General features: G+C 46.7%; 2 protein-coding genes across 3 annotated transcripts in view; one reads left to right on the forward strand and one right to left on the reverse strand.

Moving 5' to 3' along the window:
• Positions 1-1,068: 1,068 nt before the first annotated feature.
• LARP6 (La ribonucleoprotein 6, translational regulator) lies at positions 1,069-9,089 on the reverse strand. 2 transcript variants are annotated; one of them, XM_072981653.2, is made up of 3 exons: positions 8,688-9,089; positions 3,930-4,119; positions 1,069-2,599 (listed from the first exon to the last, which is right to left on the reverse strand). In XM_072981653.2, the coding sequence occupies exons 1-3, from the start codon at positions 8,945-8,947 to the stop codon at positions 1,541-1,543; spliced, it is 1,509 nt and encodes a 502-aa protein (XP_072837754.2). In that variant the 5' UTR covers positions 8,948-9,089; the 3' UTR covers positions 1,069-1,540. The 2 variants fall into 2 exon arrangements, with proteins under 2 accessions (XP_072837754.2, XP_072837755.2); XM_072981654.2 differs by lacking the exon at positions 8,688-9,089 and adding an exon at positions 4,621-4,752.
• Positions 9,090-10,219: 1,130 nt separating this feature from the next.
• LRRC49 (leucine rich repeat containing 49) overlaps positions 10,220-21,865 on the forward strand; it is a 33,401-nt gene continuing 21,755 nt past the window's right edge. Inside the window, exons 1-8 of the mRNA XM_020784867.3 lie at positions 10,220-10,459; positions 12,276-12,338; positions 13,336-13,423; positions 13,646-13,837; positions 14,980-15,070; positions 15,877-16,080; positions 16,695-16,761; positions 17,805-17,948. Of these exons, the coding sequence (XP_020640526.3) occupies positions 10,403-10,459; positions 12,276-12,338; positions 13,336-13,423; positions 13,646-13,837; positions 14,980-15,070; positions 15,877-16,080; positions 16,695-16,761; positions 17,805-17,948 (906 nt within the window). The 5' untranslated portion in view covers positions 10,220-10,402. The remainder of the gene's footprint in view (positions 10,460-12,275; positions 12,339-13,335; positions 13,424-13,645; positions 13,838-14,979; positions 15,071-15,876; positions 16,081-16,694; positions 16,762-17,804; positions 17,949-21,865) is intronic.

Here is a 21,865-nt window from a genome sequence, read left to right on the forward strand (position 1 = left end):
ATAGGAGAGCCAGTCATGAGCATGGCTGAGAACTTGAGAATACTCAGCAAGTTCCCGGTTCTCATTGATCTGGATTGCCTTGACACAGCAATGACATGACACATAAAGGGAGGAAAAATCCAGTAGTATTCCTAGACCCAACAGAATGACACAAATGCTTTTTTCCTCTCTAAGGACCATCCATTAGCCTAACAAAGGCAAAAGACTGGCTGTGAAAGGTTTACGAACACACCCTGGAAACATGGAAGGCCTGCCAGACTGATTAAAAACATCCAAACGACCCCTCCAGAGCTCCTCATGTTCAAAAGTCTGTGCTTGTCTCAGAACTTTAAAAAGATGCCAGCAGACTGTAGGAGGTGTCTCTTATCTTTAACATGCTGTCGTCCACCCCCCCCCCCCAAATTGTGGAATGGATGGCAGTGTTTCCCCCTCCGTATGCATCTCACTGTAACTGATGCCAAGGCTCCCCCCCAGCTGTATCTTTGCGAATAATTCCTTGGATTCTTTAGAAGCTTATCAAGGGTTCTTGAGCAACTTTGTTGATGGGCCCCCATCACCATTCCTGCTTTTCCTCATGTGGTACAGCAACACAGGTGTGAGGATATACACCCTGCTTTAGGTATGCCCGGTGGTGACATCAAGTTATCCAGAAGGTAGACCGTCCCACCTCAAATCTAACAAACTAAACTCTAGTTTTCACAATCCTTACTTACTAATTCTTATTCCCGTGTTCACAGTTTCCTGCAAAGTTCTTGCTAATAGGGTAGAACCCATTGAACATGTCTTAAATTTCACTTCAGGAGATATTTACCCCTCCTACGGACCAGAGGTAGGAAACCGGTGGCCCTCCAGATGTTTTGGGGTGTCCATTCCCAGACAACATGGCCAATGATCAAAGAATCATGGGCGCTGTAGTTCCTTAGCATCTCAAGGATCCAAAGCTGTGCTCTACTCTGTTGAGACATTGTCTGAGGTTCACCAAACAAACCCAGGTTTGATAATAATCTAGTCTACAATCTTGAATTTTTTAACTGGCCCAATTTTTAGTCCAACAAACCCAGGAGATCATTTTTAAACATCGGTGTTATTTATTCATACTACCCAAAAGACATATTTAGGTCATATGGTAGACTAGGAAATGTCTTTCTAATATCACGAAATATAGCTAGCAAAAATATTGGGTGCTCACGCGTCCCTTACAAAACATTACAAAAGAGAAGGGACTCGGGCCACTCAGCCAAATGATACAACTGCTATGATTGTCTTGATGAAGTACATGAAGCGTTGCAGAATAAAATCAGTTTTTTTTCCCACAGAATGTTTGGTTATACCTGGCTTTTTAAAAAAAAGTTAAAACGCACCCACGTTGAGGAAGGAGCTTTGAAAAACAATGAAAATATAGAAAGAAGGGAGGGATACAAACATGCAAAGCCACATGGATACAAATGCTTAAAAAAAGAGAGAATACTGTTTTGATCTCAAGTCCTTGAAGGTATTGTGTGCTGGAATAATGCACGGAAGGAGCAAAACCCACAGCTGTTCATTCTTGGAGAGCTTTATTCCTTTCACGATTATTATGGAACCCTTTGGTGCCGTCTGGCCCTCTGGGCAAACGCAGCACCCCAACAGGTAGTCCAACGGCACCCTGCATTTTGGGGCTCTGTATGGGGCTGCCCACTGGACTCTTCTCTTGTATTTGAGCCTGCCGGCGTCTCTGAACCCAGGGGCTACTAGAAGGGGTGGTGCTACTGTCCGACGAATAATCTGCACATCTCCTGGACATTTCGGGGCTGGTGCTCAGGTTCAACCTGCCGTCTTCAGCCAGTGGGGACATCCTGGAGGCTTTCCGTAGGGAGGAAGGGCTGCTCCAAGGGCTTGACCTCGGAGACATGTTGGGGCTGAGATGATGGCTTGGGTAGGTGGGGGGACTCAGCTTGTTGGAAGCGCCGCTCCTGCGCCCCGACATGGGGGACTCCGGGCTGCTCTCTGGCTCGGAGGAGCTGTTGGCGGAAGATTCATCGCCAACATACTGGAGTTCTTCCACTCTTTTGTTCATGGACCGTGTCTTGCCGAGACCCTTGCTGGGATCTTCATCTCGGTTCTTGTCTTTCAGAACTTTCTTCTTCGGCGGCTTCATCCCCATGAGGACCACTTTCATGGCATGTTCGTGGTCCACCAGGCACATGGACTCGTGAGCTCTTATAGCTGCGTCCACCTCTTCAAACTCTACGATCACGCATTCTTTGGTGCCCACTTGGGCGTACCGGCTACTGAACCTCTTGATATCTGGCGGAAGGTCCCGGCCCGGCTTGAGGACGCGGACTGAGGAAATGGCGCCAAACTGGACGAAAGCTTTAAGAAGATGCTCCATCACCTTCTCTTGAACGCAGCCGTTCTCTTGCCCTTCCTCCGGAGGATGGAGGTCAGACATTAGGCAGATGTCGTAAACCAGCAACATCTTACTGGGGAGATTTTCGCTAGGGAATACGGGAACGGGTGTGTTGCGCCGAACTTTTCTGTGGTCTTCGTTCAGCTCTAGAACATCGGAATACTTCAGGGCATAAGCGGTGGTTCTCCAATCACGGGTCAAATGCTTCACCTGTAATAAAAGGCAGCATATTTAAAAAAATCCAGAATACTGTGGTAGGAAGATGGCAGGAGCCTATTCGCAGTGGGGTGTACACTGCAACACTCACTCACACATGAGATCTGCCGTAAGTGCCCTAGTAAGCTAAGAGTCAAATCAACCTCTTCAGAGACTGAAAGGGAGAGACAGATTGGACCAGGATTGTTCCTACAATGCTAATCTTGTCTGCATGGTTAATCCAATGGGGGAAAAAAACAGTCATTTTCTCGAGCTTATGATATTATCGTACAAGGAGCCTCATGGCACAGGGGTTAAAACTGCAGTACTGCAGTCAAGCCTCTGCACACAACCAGAGTTTGTATCCTGAAGTTTTCAGGTATGTAGCTGGTTTGAGGTTGACTCCACTTTCTGTCCTGCTGAGGTTGTGTCCCCACCTTGCTGGGAAGAGTGGTGGCCGCAATGTGTAGCCTGCATAATTAAACTGCAATTGACCCAAAGAGTAGTTCTATACCCCCCCACACACTTTGCTTTGACTTTTTTAGTTTTTTTGTATTGGTTTTATTAGAGCCTTTCCATTTCTGAGTGAAAGGGATCAAGGGAGGAGACTTGATCATCAACATCATCATCTTAGAACTGCAGAACTCTTAAGGGATCCTATGGCTCATCAGAGTCCGACCTCGGCTTACTCATTCCAGAATTTTCAGCCCTCCATAGCAGTGAAAGCCTGCATCAGTTTCTTAGCGCTCTGGAGGGGGGGAAAATGAGGGTCTGTACAGGACTGCAGAAGGACAGGGGTAGATGATAAGAGGAGAAAAAGCTGGCTCCAGGATTGGAAGGATGCCATCCGGTTTGGCTTTAAATTGAAATAATAATCATCAGATGCCATCAAGTCAGATCAGGGTTTTCTAGATAGGGAGTACTCAAATGTGGCTGCCCATTCCTTTCTTCGAGGGGGAGCCCTGGGACGGTGCAGCTGGCCCAAAGCTACCCAGGCTGGCTTTACTCCCAGAAGGCACACAGTGGGGGAATCGAACTCCCAAACCTCTGGCTCCCTAACTCCCTGAGCGATCCAGCCAGCTCTTGAATTGCAAAGAGGCCCGGACATCTTGCAAATAATGTTTAGCTAATACTAGGACCACTGACTTAGTTTAAACGGCAAATGTTACATTTCACTTTTCAAGACACACAGAATGTGGACTTTTTACTCTGGACAAGCCCATCAGATTTGAGTTCCCCATGCAGAGTTTTCTAAATCATCCTAAAATCAGCAGGAAAAAGCAAGACACCCAAGCCGAAACGGTTATCCCCCTCGGCTGTTATCAAATGACACTTTCCGGCTCACCTTCTTGAAGGAGGTCAGCAGCTTAACACTGACGTATCCCATCTTGTTTCTCCGGACATGTTTGAGGAGAAAGGCATCCTTTTCGAGGTTTTCATCCGAGAAGTAATACTCGATCTGAGCCACTAGTTTCATGATCACGTCGTGGTCTGGAGGTTTCCACTGGGGGCCACAGTCCTCATATTCGCCCCCACTGGGGGAAAAAAAAGAAAGGAAGGAAGGTGTGTTTTTGGGGTGTGAAACTGTATCTAAGGATATAAGCAGGTTTGCCCCGTAAACCATGATTTGAAGAGGGTTTATAAGACATGGTTTTGCACAATCACTAGTGAAAGGAGGAGAGGGGAAGGCAACCGGGTTTCAAGTTATAACGTTTTTCCTTTACTACACAAAAGAAGCATACTTAAGATTATCGGTCCTGATCTGGATTGCCTTGACACAGCAATGACATGACACATGCAACTTGTTCTATCAATATATACTTTTTACCTGTTACAATATGATCTTGCTAAAGACAGACAGACAGACAGACAGACAGACAGACAGACAGAAAGAAAGAAAGAAAGAAAGAAAGAAAGAATCTTGCAAAGACTTTTGGTAAGTGGAAATATATCTCTGAGCATCAGTGATTGGGGTGGGGGGGGGAGAACTGTTGTATAGAGAATGGATGTGTTCATGTCCCGTTTCAGGTTCTTACCAGGAGCATCTGGTTGAACCCTGGGAAAAACTGGATGCCGGATGGACCCCTTTGGCTTCATCTATGGAAGTTTCTCACTTTGCCTTCTTGCAAAACAGAACGTGTTCAGTGCCCGCCTGTGTCCTATTTAGCACAGTCTGTCGGAGCAGGGGGAACATTCGCCCCCCTCCCCAGCTAGGGCATTTTGGGTATCGTAGTCCCTCTACCAGCTTTGGTTTCAAGCTGGCTGGGTTGATCCAAGTTAAGAAGATGGTGCTTCAGCTGCTGCTGCTGCTGCTTCCACCCTGAACCACGTAGGGAACAGGCGCTCCCTGAGCAAAACCGGATGGATTTAGAAGGAAGGCAAGGCAGGTCGCCTCCTGTGGCTCATCTTCCCGATGCCACTGCCCTCCGACCCTCCCTGGCATCAGATTACGGATGCTCGGCTGGGCTGATCCCGCCGAGTCTCCCCCCTCCTGCACAGGACTGCCAGATCAGCAGGCAATGCTTCCCCTCCATCCCCTCCCACCCTCCGGGAAAGCCTCGGCCTCGGAAACCACTGCAGAGCATCATCCCAATGGATGGGGCCGGGAGGGAGGGAGGGAGCGAAGAGGTGGTGCAACATCCGCTCCCCGTTGCACCAAGTTTCCTGTCGCATCTGGCAGCTCTTGGCATCAGGCGGCGCCTGCGTGGGCTGAAAGGGGGTGGTCTACTCCCCTTGGCAGGGCCAAGAGGGAGGGAGAGCCACGCACACCACCACTGGGGCCGGCCATGGTCTAATAAGAAGCAGCCTCTCCTGCTGGAGAGAGAAAGGGAGGAGAAGAAGAAGAAGAAGAAGAAGAAGAAGAAGAAGAAGAAGAAGAAGAAGAAGAAGAAGAAGAAGAAGAAGAAGAAGAAGAAGAAGAAGAAGAAGAAGAAGAAGAAGAATCTCAGCTGCCGCAGAAGGGGAGGGTCTCCCCCCCCCCCCCCCAGCCAAGCCATGGACCGGAGGGGTACCGAGGGTGATGATGCCAGCAGGCCATGTAGGCAAACCACTTTTTCCTGGCTGGCAGTGAGAAGGGAAAGGAGCAGCAACCACGGATTTAGGCGTAGATTTAGAAGAGGTCGCCGTGTTAGTCTGTGCAAGCGTCATCAGGCAACATCCAAAGGGGAGGGGAGGAAAAATAATTATACTAACAACTTTAAAAGACAAAAACCTCATGGCATCTTAAAGACTAGCTATTATATTCTAATGTGAGCTTTCGTGGACCAAGTCCACGTCTTCTGGCATAACGGAATAACATACAGATTCCACAAGTGAAACATTCAAAACCTCCATTGGCTTATGGTTACATCTCACGTGCAGTAATTAATGTACCACCGATGTTTGGCGTTCAGTTCTGCTGTAAGCATTCCTACAGGAGACAGGCAGGTCTTTAAGGTTTTTGTCTTTTTTTAAAAAAACATGTTTTTTTTTTTTTTTTCCTTTGGGTTTTGCCTGAGTGGATTTAGGGGTTCCCCTGATTCGGCTGTTCAGATCTGTCCAAAGGGGATCTGGAAGAAGGGGATGGAGGAAGCCAAGCTGGGAAAAGTTAGTTCTTTCAACTACATATCCCAGCATTTCCTCGCCAGCGGGAATACAGAGCCTGCCAGGCGCTGACGTGCGAGACAACAGTCTCGCTTTCCCCAATGGTAGGACCAACCTGGGATTATCCTCAGTGGCAAAGGGTACCGAAGACTTTCCCGACCCATTGAACTTAGGGCTTGGCTGGAAGACCCACCAAGCGCATCTGCAGCAAATAGGTTAGAAATCTGGAGCTGTGGGGGGGGGGGGGACCCTTCAGCATCAGGAGTGGAATAGCCATGAGGGCTAGAGGATTCTGGGTGTTGTAGTCCAAAAAGGCACTTTTGTATGCTCTGGACCAATCAGCTGAGAATTAACAATAATGGTTGGAAGGTGATTTTTTATTTGCACTGTAGATCAGAAAAATTCCTTCTCATCTCCACCCCCTGCACTTGCCATTAATTCATTTTTTTAACCAGCATAACTGCTAGATGCATTTAACATCCCATTTATTTTGCCTTCCCTGCAAAAGGAGGAACCAGCATTTTCTGTAGGCATTGGAGTTTATTACTGTATAAAAATAAAAAGGCATTAAAGAGAGTTTGAACCATTATAGCCCAAAACACAAATCCATATGACTTGGAATTTTTTAACATTACTATTTTGGACTTCAGGTCCTGACCCCCCCCCTCAAAAAAACACACCTTACTAGCTAGGTCTAAGGTGTTCTGGCAGCTGTCGTCCAAAAGTTACTTTCCCATCTTTGTAACTAGAATAGTTAGCTAATGGAGGCACTCACCCATCCTCTGCTTAAGGGTCTCCAGCAAATTGAAACCTTCCTTTGTCATGTCTTAAAACAATTCACTCTACTATCCTACAGTCATTGTTCTTACGATACGGGTGCAAATCCAGTTTCTCTGCAATTTCCCACCCCTTGGGGCCTCCAGTTCTGCCCTGCGAGGCCTGAGAAAGACCCAGCCTGCTCCATCTTCTTTCCGACAGGTGCGAAATCCGAACTCAGCTCCCTGTCCCATGCCACCAGATTTTTAGAAGGGGAAGGTTGGTGGCAATCACAACGAGGAGATTTAGTCTTTGAAGCCAAGCCGGAGTTACCGAAATCCCTGTCATTATCAGTAACATTTTAATCTCACTTTTCCTCCAATAAGTGCTTCCCCTCTTGCGGGGGGGGGGGGTCTGGCCCAGGCCCACCTCACGCTAGGGGACTTTCGAGATAAAGGATCCCTCTTGATCCCGCCAACCTTTATACCACACTGACCGGCAGCACCTCTTACCAAGTGTGCACCATGTTCAGGACTGCTGTTTTTAATCACCCACCCGCGTGCCTGTGGTTATTTCACCTGATCAAAAGTGGTCACAAAAAAGGAAAAGCCAGCCACCCGATTCATCTCAACCCGAAGCCCTTAGTTTGGGTCCCAGAGATGGAGAGAGGAATTCGTGGCCTCCTCGGTCCACGAGAACCACCTCCTTCCTTCCCATCTGCCAAGAGACTTGGACGCAAGGGACTCAAGTGGTCTGCTCTCCCTTGTCCTAGAGTAGACCCCGTTCAGGTCCACACAAGGCATCCGAGATGGAGGGTTTGCTCTCCACCTTCCTATGAAGCTGCTCCGAAGTGCAGTCCGGGAATCTGAGAACTGCAGATTTAAGAGCCACCTGTATTCCCCCCCCCCCAAAAAAAACCACACACCTCTCTCAACCATCAGGTCTTGGCGTGGGGCTCTTTGGATGGCTTTAGAGAGACTAAGTTGAACAGGTGGGATCTGTTTCAGCCTTCTGCTGCTCATGGGATGACTCGGGGCCCCCGGGTTCGATCCCCCAGGTCCCCACCTGAACAATGCACCCCTCCCTTCCTCGCCTGTTTTCACAGAGCATCAAAAACAAGGCTGGGGATTTAGGATCGCGGCTTTCGAAAGCACGTTTCACTTCCCCTGAACATCATCCTCCCCCCCCGCGACTCTTTAAAATACACACGAGCAGAACAGACAGCCGGGAGGGGAAGAGAGAAGGAACCCCCCCCCCAAATGGGTAGGAGAAAGCCAAGCCGCCCCCGTGAAGACCCCCCCACCCGGACCCCCGCCTCGCTCCATCTCCAGCTCGACCCCAGCCGGCACCCTCTCCCCTCCGGGCTGAAAAGTGGGAATCCCCCCCCCTCCAGGGTTGCCCCCGACGGGCCACCTCCCTTTCGCCCTGGCTCCCCGCCAAGAAGTCCGCCCCACTGAACGCCGGGGGTAAGGACCCCTTACTCCCGAGTAAACGGGGGGCACAGAGATCGAACCCCCCGCGCGTCGGGCAAAGAGGAAGGACAGGCGTGGACCCGTTATTCGGCCCCAGCGCGAGAGAAGCCGGACTTGCTCACAGGGGCCCGATTCTTCTCGAGGCTTCCTCTCGGGGAAGCCCGAGGAGCAGCTCTGCCGCCGGAGGACTGGGGAGATGGGGCGGCGGCGGCGGCGGCAGGAGAGCTACCGTCCAAGCCGGGGGGGGGTGTTTGCTGTCAGCTGCAGGAGGCCCTCCTTTTCCCTTCGGGTACCTGGATTTGCCCCCGTCCTTTCCTCCTCCTCCTTCTCCTCCGTAGCCGCGGCCGGCATCGTCTTCGCTGCAGCTGCCGCTGCCCAACGGAGCCGGGCTCAGGCTCAGACGCCCGCGGCGGCAGTGCCTGCGGCGGCAGCCTTCCTCCTCGTCTTCCTCCTCCTCCTCCTCTCCCTCCTCTTCCTCGGGGTCCCCCCTCCCTTCTCCCTCGGTCTCCGGGGCGGCGGCCACCCGGATCTCCACCGGGCCGATCACTTCCATGCTGCCTCCGAGCGACCGGACCTCCCGGCGCTGCCGCACTGAGCCCAGCCGGCGCTGCCAGCCTCCGCCTCTCCGACCGGCGGCGGCGGCGGCGGCAGGCCACGCCCCCCAAGGAGTGGCGGGCCCGGAGGAAGGGATGCAGACGAGCTTTGAAACCGCGCCACTCGGCGTTGTATTTTCTTTCTTAATTTTTTTCTTTCTTTTTTGGTGGAATATTAGGAGGGAGGGGATTTTAAATAGGAAGGAAATTCTCCTCTCTAGGAGAGGATTTTGAATCAGAGAGGATTTTTGAAGCGGCGGCAGCGCCTCTGCAGGAAGGAGCGTGTCCAGCTGGCTAGAATGGAGGAGACCCTTCTTAGGTCGTCCGGCCCCTGGCCTCTCAATCTTGGGCCGGCCGAGGGGTTGATGGGCTGCCGTTCCAGGACTGACTCGCCCAGGGCTTCTGGGCTTTGGAGTCTCGCAACATCTGGAAGCCCAGTGTGTGTGTGTGTGTGTGTGTGTGTGTGTGTGTGTGTTTTAAAACTGGTCCTTCCCAGATGTTTTGGACCCTGGCTCCCCGAAGCTGTAGCCAGCATGGCCCGTGTTCAGCGCTTCACGGAGAGAGGGGAGCGTCTCCCCGCCCCAAAAAAAAAATAGCTGGAAGGACCCAGCTATGAACGTGTCCTCGTCCAGATGGGTTGGATGATTGCAAACTCCATCATCCTTGGCCAGGGTGGCAAGAGCCTGTCCTGCCATAGTGAGGCAGCCTCTCTTGGGATCTGTGAGAAAGCCTGGGATGGGTGGGAGAGAATCCAGATCCGCTGTGAGAGGAGCGGGTCTTTTGCAAGGCCGACGGCTCTTGATGGCTCGTCTTGAGACCAGCCAGCCCTCAAATACTTTTGCATTAAACAGCAGGGCCAGCTCCCAAATCGAGAACGATTGCTGGGAGGATTTGCACAGAATGCTTTCCTCCCGGGGGGTTTCCCTGTGCTTCATAGAGGCAAGGGGGCCAAACGTCTGCCACCACATCCACTTCCGGTTTCCATCCCCACGCGCGGCCGACGAGGAAGTCGGCTGTGAGTCGTCCGGCCGCTCTAGCCTCCACCTTTATAGTCTCGCGTTTTCCACTTCTCTCGCGGGCGACGCCCTCGCGTTCGATGGGGAACCTGAAGTGTTTATAGATACCGTTCGGTTCTCTTGCCCTTTGGGAGAGGAGAAGGAGGCGCGCGGGCCGCGTCGCCGCCGCCTCTTGGCCACGCCCACTCTCCCGACGTCTTTTTCTCCAGCTGAGGGGGAAAATAAAAAGGAATGCGGGCGGGCTCCGAGGCCGGCGGAAGAGAAGAGAGGGTGTTGCCATGGTGACTAACGCCGCGGCTTCCGGCCTGAGGGGCGGGGAAGAAAAAAGGGGCGGAGCTCCTTCCCGCTGCCTTGCCGCCGCCGCCGCCGCCGAGGAGCCGCCGCCGGGTCGGCGTTGCCATGGTGCCCAGCAAATGCCGGCCCGCCGCCGGGACCAGGCCCGGCCACGCCGTGTCGGTAAGCCAGGCCCCGGAGCGGGTCCCTCGGGAGGGAGGGAGGCCGGCCCGCCTCGTTGCCCTCCCTCTCTCTCTGCCTCTGTGGAGAAAAGCCGCCTTTATGGATCCCTATGGCGGTGTTTTGCCTTTGTTGCCTAGGAGCCGGCCCTAAATAAATAAAAAAATAAATAAAACAATAAAATATAAAATATTGAAATATAAAATAAATGGAATAGCAGCTCCTCCTCCTCCTTTTAAGCCCTGTTTTTACCTCAGAAATCGGGGTCCCGTGCCTTTTTTCCCCCTCTTTCCCCAGGCGCTGAGGGCTTCGTTTCTGTGTTTTCCCCCCCCCCCCGCCTTGAATGCCATTTAAATGCTATTGAACCTTCTCCCTTTTGATTTATTTGATTGGTACCCCGCCCATCTGGCCCATAAGACCACTCTAGGCGGCTTCCAATATAATATAAACAATAAAAGGATACAAAATATTACATACATCGTACTACAATAAATACAGTACAAAAATAGAATAGAAAATAAATAGGGAAAATAAACAGGAAAAAAAATCAGATATTAGCTTCCCCCCCCCTTTCTTTCCGCCCTGCTTTTTGGAGAGGTTTAGGAAGCCTTTTAGGAAGTCATTGGCTTTTATTTTACACCTTGTGAGGGGCAGGGAGGTGGCATGGATGGATCTCTCTCCCTCCCTCCCTCGTGTGTGTGTGTGTGTGTGTGTGTGTGTGTGGTTTTTTTTTTTTTTGCATGGGAGGAAGGGCAGGGAATCCCGTTTGCAAGATATGGATGCTAAACACCCAGCCAAATAATTTCCTCGGAATAGGTGGGTGCAGAATCTATCTCCTCCGTACATCCATTGTATTTTGCCCCTTAAAAAGGACCCTTCAGTGGCTTTCATCGTTAAAAGGCAACATTAAAGCTAACAGTGGTGAGTATATAAATGCTAAAACGATCAAATAAATGCCCTGTTAAAGGAAACAGAAGCAAGACAAAAAAAAAAAAAAACCCACACATCCGAAGCAATAAGGGACAACAATCCATTTAAAAACTCCACTCAGGCGGCCAACGGGTATACCTGCCTAACGCATTGCAACACTTTGGTGTAAAAATGCTTATTTGTTTCTGACAGGCAAAGCAACCCCAACCTCGAAGGAGCCTGAGTGAGACCCATGCAAAGCACGCTCCTTTTCAACTGGCTAATTATATGTCTGAATATTCTCATTTTGGTGTCTGTTTTACAGCCGTACTCCCAAGTATCTCTATAACAGACAACAATCTGAGGGTATTCAGACATATAATTAGGTCCAGTTGGAAAGGAGTGTCTTTTTCATGGGTCTACCTCAAGCTCCTTCGGGGCTGGGTTGACCTTGTGTGTCGCAAACAAACAGGCATTTTCTGTGCTTCTGTCGTTTAAAAGAACGGGTTGCATGTTTTATGTATATGGTGGCAAGGTCATGGCATGCATTTTAGAGTTGCCCAGAGTACTAACCACCTGTGGTTAGGTATTTTGCTATGGAGCCAGAGGCTTGGGTGGTTGAGGACAGGAGATTTTGCACATCATCATTCATGGGGTCATCCTAAGTAGAAGGCAAGTTGATAACTCATAATAGCAATTCTTAGGGGCCAGTCATAAAAAATACTAAGTCCCCAAACTGAATATTTACAGTAAACAGATACTGTATCTTTATGTGTTTCAAACATTTATTTTATCAATATTGGCGTTTAAATTGTTTTGTCTGTAAGATATGTTTGCCTTACTGTCTTTACATTGTGTTTCAAATGTCTGCTTTTCATAGAACATACTAAAATGAGTTTTCAATTTGCAGGCTAACAATTATGGGCTTCAGCTAGTTCTCCAAACCACTTCAGCTGCTGAAAGAACCAAACCTGTGAGGCATTGATTTTTATTATTGAAATATAGAGAATCAGCTTGTTCTGGGTTCAGTGTTTTGTTTCCATTTGTTTATTTAAAGTTTTGTGACAACTTGTGTTTATGTTGTGCTTCTTATGAAACTCTGCTTTTGTTTTTTTCTCCACCTGTTAATCCTCATCATGATTGTTTCCATGCTTACTGTCGTGCACAATGTATTCTACTATGTGCATTCACTTTTTGCTGAAACGAAGAAAGCTATTCGCATTGAGATTACTAGTAAAAATGTTTATTTTTTGTATATAAGGCCCTTCAGTTGATATTTTGCAAATCAGTTACAGCATCTTAATTTTTGCTGGTTGCTATCTGCCACCTCCTCGTTAGAGGGGAGAATGTGCAGTCTTGGAATCACTTAGAATGTGTAGGTGGCAACTTTTATGCGGTTGCAGTTCTGGATTAGGTACATACTTGTATATGAATTTCTAACCTATGTTATGGTGGAAAAATAGAGGGGAACACTCTCTTCAAGCTACATGGTGCTCCTCTACCCTGCCAACCACTTCTTCAGAGGTTTGGCTGCTGCTGTTTACATAGCCACTCTCAACAGGGGGGGAATGTGGCCCCCTGGTACATTTCAAGTGGGACATGGATTCATCGTTAACAGCACATAATGAATATCTATGACCACAGTGCATTTCCTCTGGCAATAGATATTTTTCATATGGAATGAGTAACCAAAAGTATGTTTTTAGTTCTTAGAAGTGTTTACTGCAAGGGATGTAATCTTCTATACTGTACTTCTTTTATCGTGTTTGTTAAATTCCCTGTCTCCTATTCCTGCATTCTTTTTCCTAATTCTTTTTAATTAAAATATTGACATAAACAATCTCAAAATATTCTACAGCAGTGCAAGAACAAGAAAATGGAGTAAGGAAAGCAATCATTCCATGCTATTAATAGTAATAGCATTCCAAAATTCTGTACACTTCATGCAGCTGTAATGTTTTCTGTTCCAGCTTGAGTTCAGATTGCACAAAGAGCAGCCGTATCATCATAACAGATTCTTGCAGCATGATCACGAAAAGAGCTATTCAGGAAAGCTAGGTAATGTTGGTTTACAGACTCATATTTAGCAAATTATGTGTGCTAGCCATAAAAAAGAGCAGGTAGCATAATTTCTTTATGCATGCTTTATTGCTTTGTTGTTGATCAGGCTGTATGCAAGAGCACAGATTAAACTAGTCTTAAAAATAGTGTTAGAAATCTAATGCAAATGCATAAAATGTAAATGCATCCTAATCCTTTGTTTTGTTCTTCCCATGGCAGATGGAAGGTTGAGTCCTTTATCGCGCAGTAAAAAACTGTACGTTCCTGTAACAAATAATTTTGCAGATGTGCCTAGTCTGGAGATAAAATATGGGGCAGGCTCTCTCTCAGCATTTGGGGACTGCTCTTTCCCTACCCCTGCAAAGTACAGAATTCAACAGGGCTGTCAAAGTGTTGGTGGAAATATCCCAGGTAACTGACCTGAACTTTTCTTTCCAATGCCCCATTGAATCCCGCTAGGCTGTAGCAGAGGGAAAGACTGGTCTGAGTCCTTCAGTTTGACTGAGGTAGCTTGCTGTTGGGCTCACCTTGTCCCCGAACTGCCTTTTTTTTCCACCACAGTTCTACTTGAACTTTACAATTTTAGTTAGAACTTTTATAGAACCTTTGGAGGTGGAGGAAAGCTCAGTGAGCCAATATTCACCAGAAGTCCAGTAAAGCAGGAATTCCAATAGAAATGAGAACTTGGTACCTGAATTTGTTTGTTATCCTCTTCACACACCTTTTTATTTCATATCCTGCATTGAGAACCCTTGATATAAAGCTTGACTCATATTAAGAGTACAAGCAGAAAGGGAACGTATTCAGGACTGGGGAAACATCCCTTCTCTGCATTCTTTCCTCTCCCCCAATTGTCTTCTGAATTATTAATTAAAAAAAATCTTACCTATATGAGATTAGTACTCTGTTGCCCTATCAAAAGCAAAGCAAAGCTTACAGTATATACTACCCCATAGTGCGTAAAGTTCTCTCTGGGAAGTTTACAACTTAATTGTGCAGGTTACACATTGCTCCCTCAGTGAGGTGGGTACTCAGTTCACCGACCTTGGAAGGTTGAGTAAACCTTGACCCAGCTACTTGACTCCGGGACTGAACTCCGATCATGGACAGAATCTTTACTGCAGTACTGCAGTTTAACCCTTGCACCAAGAGGTCACCTTATCACTGAGTCTTCATTATTATTAATTTCCTGCATTTACATGGCAGAAAATGATCTGCGGAGGGAGGGAGGGACTATGGGCTTGAATGTGACTCATGTTGTATCTGGTCTGAATTCTCAAATCAGACTACTGCCCCTGTGTTAGCACTAACAGTGGTTTCAAACACAGGCTGCAAATAGAATCACAGCAATGCTGAATCCTTCTGGGGCACCTTTCCAATGCAGTCCCATGGTTGGCCCCTCCCAGAAAATGTGTGCAAGGAGGACACCTGTGGAGGAACTGTGGTACTTCAGTCTTGCATTAACCAACACTAAAGAGGCTGTGATTTCTGAAACATTTTTCTGACATTTTTTGAAGTTAAATGCTTAAAAATATATGGTTTCTTTCCATTAGATAGTATCAGTTATGGGAACACCTCTTTTCCCCTGGTGCATCGTGCTATGGATGAGAAAACGCAGCACTCGGACCGGTTGACCTTGGAAAGGTAAGGGCAGCCGGTGCATGTGACATTTTTCTAGTGTATGTTTGAGATAAATAGTCCTTATGTAGTTAACCCTTAGGATCAATCTGGTACATTCCAAAGAAGAAGTTAGCATCTCAGAGTACAGCGGCACTTACTCCTTGATTACACGCTGTGTAGGATTGGAGCCTTAGACAGCAGTCAAAATGTGGAACATGATCAGTAAGGTTTCCTGGGCAACTGTTAAGATTTCTTTGATCGTAGCAATGAAGAAGAGGAAACATAATTAAAATACAGTAAGGACAAAAACTTAGAATTAAATTTCAACAAAGTTTTGAAAAAGAGAAGAAGCATCTCTTCATGTAAAGAGCTGTTAAGAAGAGTAGAACCTAGGCCTCGGTGGGATTATTAAATATTTTGTTTTCAGGTAATTAAGTAAAAAGACAGAAAGAAGATAAACTAGTGGGAAGAATGGGATGGGATAAGGGTGTTTTTTTTTGTGTGTGTGTACGTGTAAGCTGGAAAAGGAATCAGAAAACACTTTGATCGGTGTTTTATTATTGTATTATTATTCCGTTTGTTAAATTTCATTAGTTCTCCAGAAAAGCATCCCATGTGCTACTAAATAGGTGGAAGAGATTTCTTTTGTTACTAGTAACTTAATTGTTTTGGTTGAAGTTAATTTGTGCAAGGTAAACTTGCTGGACTTTCTCCTTGGAAATGGGTGCCTGCCCATTGATGCTCCCCACCTATTGTCATCCATGGCCTCAATGAGGAAGTAATCCTCTGGGTTTTTCCCCTCTGCTCTTTAAACCCTTTCTGTTTTCTAGGCAAAAGCTGACTGTGTGCCCCATTATTGATGGCGAAGAACACCTGCGCTTGCTCAGCCTCCAGCATAACTGCATTACTCGGATCCAGAATATTTCCAACCTGCAGCATCTTATCTTCTTAGATTTGTATGATAATCAGATAGAGGAAATCAGTGGCCTTTCCACCCTGAGGTCACTCCGGGTCCTTCTGTTGGGGAACAACAGGTAAAGGAAAAGAAGGCCGATGAGCTGTTTCATGTTTTTATATCAGGCGGCAAATATATTTCCAGAGACCTTAATGAAAGCTGTGCATACTGTATTTCCTCAGCGAATGCTTGAAACACGGTGCTTATTGTCCCTGTCTTCATAGTAGCCAGCAGTCCAACAAAGAGCAAGCCACACAGCACACAAAGCAGAGCGAGGTGTGTATGGGTAGCCTGTCATTCCAGGCTGGCTCTGAGGATGTAGGGAAGGCACAGGCTAGGTGTATTGTATGATGAGCTACTCTTCAGTCTGGCAGAGAGGCTTATCATCCCGCCTCCTGCCAGGAGTGGCTAATTGACCACAAGCTCTGGAGCGATAGGGAGGGAGCCTGGGAGCCTGCAGCAGCAGCAGCGGAAGGGTGAGTGGTCGGTTTGAACACGAATACCCCCGTCTCTAGTTGTAAGGATAAAATAGGGCGAAGGAGAGGCCTATATGTTTTCTTGTGTCCATCCAGAGGAAAAAAATCAGACATAAATATTGTAGCAAATAAACAAATAGGTAGATTAGAACTGCTAATGGGTTCCTCCATTCCTTCCTTGTAATAAAAATACTTTGGGAACCCTTGGATGTTTCAGAATAAGGAGAATAACAGACCTGGATAACCTTGGAAGCCTCGATGTCTTAGACCTTCACGGAAACCAGGTACGCTGCAAACAATGTTTCTTGCAGTTCTGTTGTTGAACACCCTGTTTTTTTAACTTTCCAAGTATCCTCCGTGGTTCTCTGCTTTCCCCCATCCTTTTTTCGTGGGACTTCTTGAATTGAAGGCACCTTTAGTTTGCCCATTTTTCAAAACGTCTATAGAGTTAAACATAGAGTGAACTTAGCCTGTTTCTTGCAGAGAATGTAAACTGACTAAATGACTTGCCGTCACTTATTCAGCTGCTTTTGGGCTCTGCCTAGGAGTGGAAAGGCATGCTAGAAATGTGATGAATAATAACAATAATCTGGAGGCTGCCAATGTGTCTGGTGCCTTGGGATACGTGTTATGGCAGGACAAGGTGTGCAGTGAAAGATCGTAATTCTCTAATTTTGCATTTGTAATGCCTTGTTTGTACTGTTGTTAATGCCACCACTTTAAGTTTGCATGAAGTTTATTTAAGCAAGGAAAGTAGGCTAAGAATGAATAAAGGAATCCCATTAACACTTAAGAGAGGAAGTTTATAAATAACGTCCTTATGAATTCTTCATGAAACCTAGATTTCAGTTCTTCAGATGGAGGGACTCCCTTTTTAAAAAGCTGGTGTTGGCAAGCATAGAAGAAAAAGCCATATTTGTGGTGTTCCACACAATTTAGCCTCTTGTTTGCCGTTCTCCAAGTGTATATGATGCTTAGCTCTAAATAAGAGTTTGTACATACTCTTGGGGCAAATTTCTTTCTTTCTGTAACTAATTATCTCAGAGGAACTAGTATAATTCAATGACTGCACCACACATACTATTTTGTTCCTCTTCGATTTAATTGCTGAATGCACAGTTAATTGGGCATCATTCCTACTGTTTCATTGGGTCTTGATCTCTGGATGTATAGAAGAGGCACAACCGTAAGCCTTTAATTACTCCACTCTGACACCCTGCAGATGTTACCATTTAATTGTGGGAAACAGGGTGTTTGGACCCGTTCTTCGGGGTTGGTGGAACACAGCGATGGACTAGTTAAAATAATCATGGTTCTTCCTTTACAGATTGCCATCATTGAAAATCTTAATCATTTAAGTGGTCTCAGAGTGCTGAATCTTGCCCGGAACGGTTTAACATATGTAGAAAATCTCAGTGGACTGGATTCGTTGACAGAGCTCAACCTTCGATATAATCAGATCAGATTTGTGGTAAGCGATTGGACTGAGCACTTTTGCTAGAGGAATGCTGAACTCCCAGTCAAACGTACTGCCACTGAAAGAAACAATTTTCCAATTCCTTATGTGGTTTTGCTGCAGCATCCCAATGTTTGACATGCCTCATTTTCATTTTCCAGCAATAGCATATAGCATGCCGTTTTGTAGAATAGCAAAGTGCTAAGAGATTGTTGTGCTGTTATTCTCTTGCGGCCGGGAAGGCATAAGCGTTTTGGGCTGCCTTTGGCTCTCCCGTCCCTTATGGGTGGAGAGGTCTCTGAGAGCACTAGAACAAGAAGGAGTAGGAGAAACTGAAATCTGGAGAGGCTGTGTTCAGGAAGGAGGTGAATTGAAGGAGAATGGGCAGAGAGAAAAGCTATACGGGATAGATGAGCAATAAAGGGGGAAGCAGGTTCAAATTTACATGTAGGTCTGAAAGAAGTAGAAACTGTAGGCCTATAATCAGTTATGATTGCTATAAGCAGTAAAAGCTCTTCTAACTTACAAGCAACTAAGGCAATTTGTTAGCCTTCATTACAGATTAATTATTTTATAGTAACACCACCCCCTGCCTGCCCAGAAATGTTTAGAGGAGACAGATTGCCATTTACTGATTCCTCTTACGAGTGTCTTTTGTTGGCTGGGGGCAGATTCCTCTGTAGTGATGCATGACCTCTCCTTGCAAAAATTAATGTTATCAGAGGTACAGATTTGACAGGTCTTAAGAGGCTGCTTGTATGTGATGTGAGAAGGAAAATGTATTCCCAACAGTGGCAGTAGCCCTCATGTATGCTGTGCATATTTCTTTTTTTGCTACACCGGTTGCTGTGAAATTGATGTTCAAGCTGTTCAGTAGTCTTGGCTGAAGTAAGCTAAGCCCTTGCTTTCATCTTTGAAAGACAGGTCTAACGCATGAGATCAGAGACTTCTGGGTGGCAGAATGAATGATAGCCTTTCTGATAAAATCATAGGATCCTGGAATAATGAAGTTGGAAGGGGCCTATAAGGCCATCAAGTCCAACCCCCTGCTCAGCGCAGGAATACAAATCAAAGGATGTATGCTAGGTGGTTGTCTAAGTTTCTCTTGAATACCTCCAGTGTTGGAGCACTCACCGCCTCCTGAGGTAATTGGTTCCATTGACATACTGCTCTAACAGTTTTTTCCTGATGTTCAGTCAAAATCTGGCTTCTTGTAACTTGAGCCCATTGTTGTGTGTCCTGCCCTCTGGAATGATCGAGAACGGATCCTGCCCCTCTTCTGTATGACACCCTTTCAAATACTTGAAAAGTGCTATCCTATCACCCTTCTGTCTTCTTTTCTCAAGGCTAAACATGCCCAATTCTTTCAGTCTTTCTTTACAGGGCTTGGTTGCCGGGCCCCCGGATCCTCCTTGCCGTCCTCCTCTGAACTTGTTCCGATTTGTCAGCATCCTACTTGAAGTGTGGTGTCCAGAATGGGTTTCGAAATAGTTTTGAATATTCTTACTACCTTCCTCCACTCCCCCGTAAACCCCTTAGTATAAATAGAAGACAAGCACAGCACTGAAAGAACTGTTGTGGAAACTTTGTCGGTGTCCTGGTGCCTTTTTTTAAAAAAAAATCACAACAAACGCTTGCAGGATGGTGTTGCTAAAATGTTGGGGAGTGTAAAAAAGTGGCAAGCACCTTTCAGGAGTCTGAAGTGGTACAGCCAACACTATCACTCAGGATTGCACCACCTCATTTACTACAATTGCGGAATAAGGTGTGGCGTAACTAGAGCAGTTATTGATCGCAAGCACTGTGCTGTCTTTCTCTTTCCATGATTGTGGTACTGGGACATCCTCTTTCTGTTCAGGAGAGCATTTGTGCTGGCAGAAGATGGGTGAGGATTGTGTTCTTTTTGAGCATAGATTATTTAATAACTGCCTATCTTTGCTTGATCCTTAGACTCTGAAAACATCTCTCTCTCTCTCTCTCTCTCTCTCTCTCTCTGTATTGTAACTGGATTCTTGTTACTGCTTACAAACTGCCACCAGATGGGCTGGTAATTGGTAATTAATAATGCATATGCATGCCTTTTGTTCCAATCTTATAATACGCTGATAGCATGACCTTTCCAGTCTGGCATAGAGATAGCAGGATTTGTAAAACGTGTCCTGTGGCAGAATCCAAGGGGTTTTGTCTGACTTGTTTTGGTTTCATTGTTGACTACATCCATTTATCTTGATTACAATGTTCTTGACTATGTTGTTCACATCGTTTTGTTTAATGTTGTCTGGATCCGTTGTCTAAAAGTTTTCTGCACCAGTTCTGGGGTTGAAGAGGCCCTTAACAGAGTGTGTGCTCTGGTGGTAGTGAGATTTTAATTGTATTTTCCCGCCATGCTCTAAAGCGATGCTTCATTGGGGCACTGTGGGGAAAGTAGATGGTGGGTCTGTCCAACTGCAGTGGCAGAGTGCTCAGGCATTGCCGTGGCATTGGGGCTTGCTGGGATCCTGGCAGCGGCTCCGAGGTGCTACACTTGGCAACATGCTCCCGGCTGTCTTTAACTGTGTGTTTATGTTGGTCTTGACTTGGCAGAACTTCAACGGTATGTCTGTGAGACCCATTGATAAAAAACACGGATTTCTCTTCAGTCAGCCATTCAGTCTGTACTGCCAGTTGAAAGATTTATAGCATAGGATTCCCCCTTGTTTCCCCGTTTAATTTCCATGTGGAAGTTTAAGTTGGTTCTTGAGTGGGAAGACAGTTTGAGAAATAAGTTTGGACCCTACTAATGGAGGGTCTTGAGGCAGCAGAGCGAACGGTACTTGTGGTGCTCTTAAGCTTGGCCTTCCAGATGATTTCAGCCCACAACAGTCCCTTAAAATCAGCCGTTTTGGCTAAAAGCTTCTGGGAATTGAAGTCCAAAACATCTGGAAGCCTTAAAGGCTGCAAACCATTGGAGAACATAACTCCATATGTTTATTTCCTGGTGAGATCCTTTCTTTGGCTTTTCTCAATGCTCCAACCTAGGATGGCTACTCAGTGTAACTGAAAAGTTGGAGCAGAGCCTATGTGCTGCATTGCCTCCAGACGGCAAGTCACAGAGGAGAGACACGGTCAGCCTGCAGGGAATCAAGAGTACTGACCGAACTGCCTGGCTGTTTCTCCCATGCCAGGAATGCAGGGTAAGCCCTGCCAAGAGACAGGAACGAGGGCATGAGGCAACTGAACGACATGGTAGAATCCTGAGGAGGTCCTGTGAACCATTTGAGCCATCTGTTTCTGAGAATTTGCTTTGAAGTCCGTTTGTTTAGTGGCTGAATTGGATTGAAATTCCCACAGTCCCCCTGCCACCTTGCATAGAGAAGATGGGAAAGATCTGCCGACGGATAAATTGTCTTGACTATGGATGTAAAATGAGAGCTAGAGAGTGTTAAAGAAGTAACAATTCTGTTGTCTCGAATGCACACACTGGTGGTTAGAGGATATTGTGATCCTATTCATGGCACGCGTGTTACAGGAGGTTTGAATCTTTGTAGTCTTGGCAGAAGTGTGGGGAAGCCAAAACTAAGAAAAAATCCGCATGGCAAACAAGTCCTGTCCTTCAAAGTACTATGCTTCCTATCATGAACTCTGGTATAGCTCAGTGACTTAGGTCTGTGGCTGTGGAGCTAGAGATTGGGGGTCCGGTTCCCCCCAGGTGCCTCCTTGGCAGGGGCTGGACTGAATGATCCATAAGGTCCCTTCCAGCTCCTCTAAGGTTGTTGTTGTTATTGCTGCTGCTGCTGCTGTTATTATTATTATTAATGAGAAGGGCTATGTATTACCCCCTGATGTGTGACCCATAGCCTTTCCCTAAACACCACAAGGGACTCTGGGACCCCTGCATCTCTTGCTGTCGCCTTATTTGTTCATAGCATATGAGAAACTTTTCTTAGGTAGGA

Source organism: Pogona vitticeps, chromosome 12 (assembly GCF_051106095.1).
Source record: "Pogona vitticeps strain Pit_001003342236 chromosome 12, PviZW2.1, whole genome shotgun sequence".
In the NCBI taxonomy this organism is placed as follows: Eukaryota; Metazoa; Chordata; class Lepidosauria; order Squamata; family Agamidae; genus Pogona; species Pogona vitticeps.

Excerpts from the sequence above, each read along its gene's own strand:
- LARP6 (XM_072981653.2), bottom strand. The coding sequence starts at position 8,947 with ATGGAAGTGATCGGCCCGGTGGAGATCCGGGTGGCCGCCGCCCCGGAG. Across the intron at positions 4,120-8,687 it reads AAGGACGGGGGCAAATCCAG|TGGGGGCGAATATGAGGACT; the intron begins GTACCCGAAGGG and ends TTTTTCCCCCAG. Across the intron at positions 2,600-3,929 it reads TGCTGACCTCCTTCAAGAAG|GTGAAGCATTTGACCCGTGA; the intron begins GTGAGCCGGAAA and ends CTTTTATTACAG.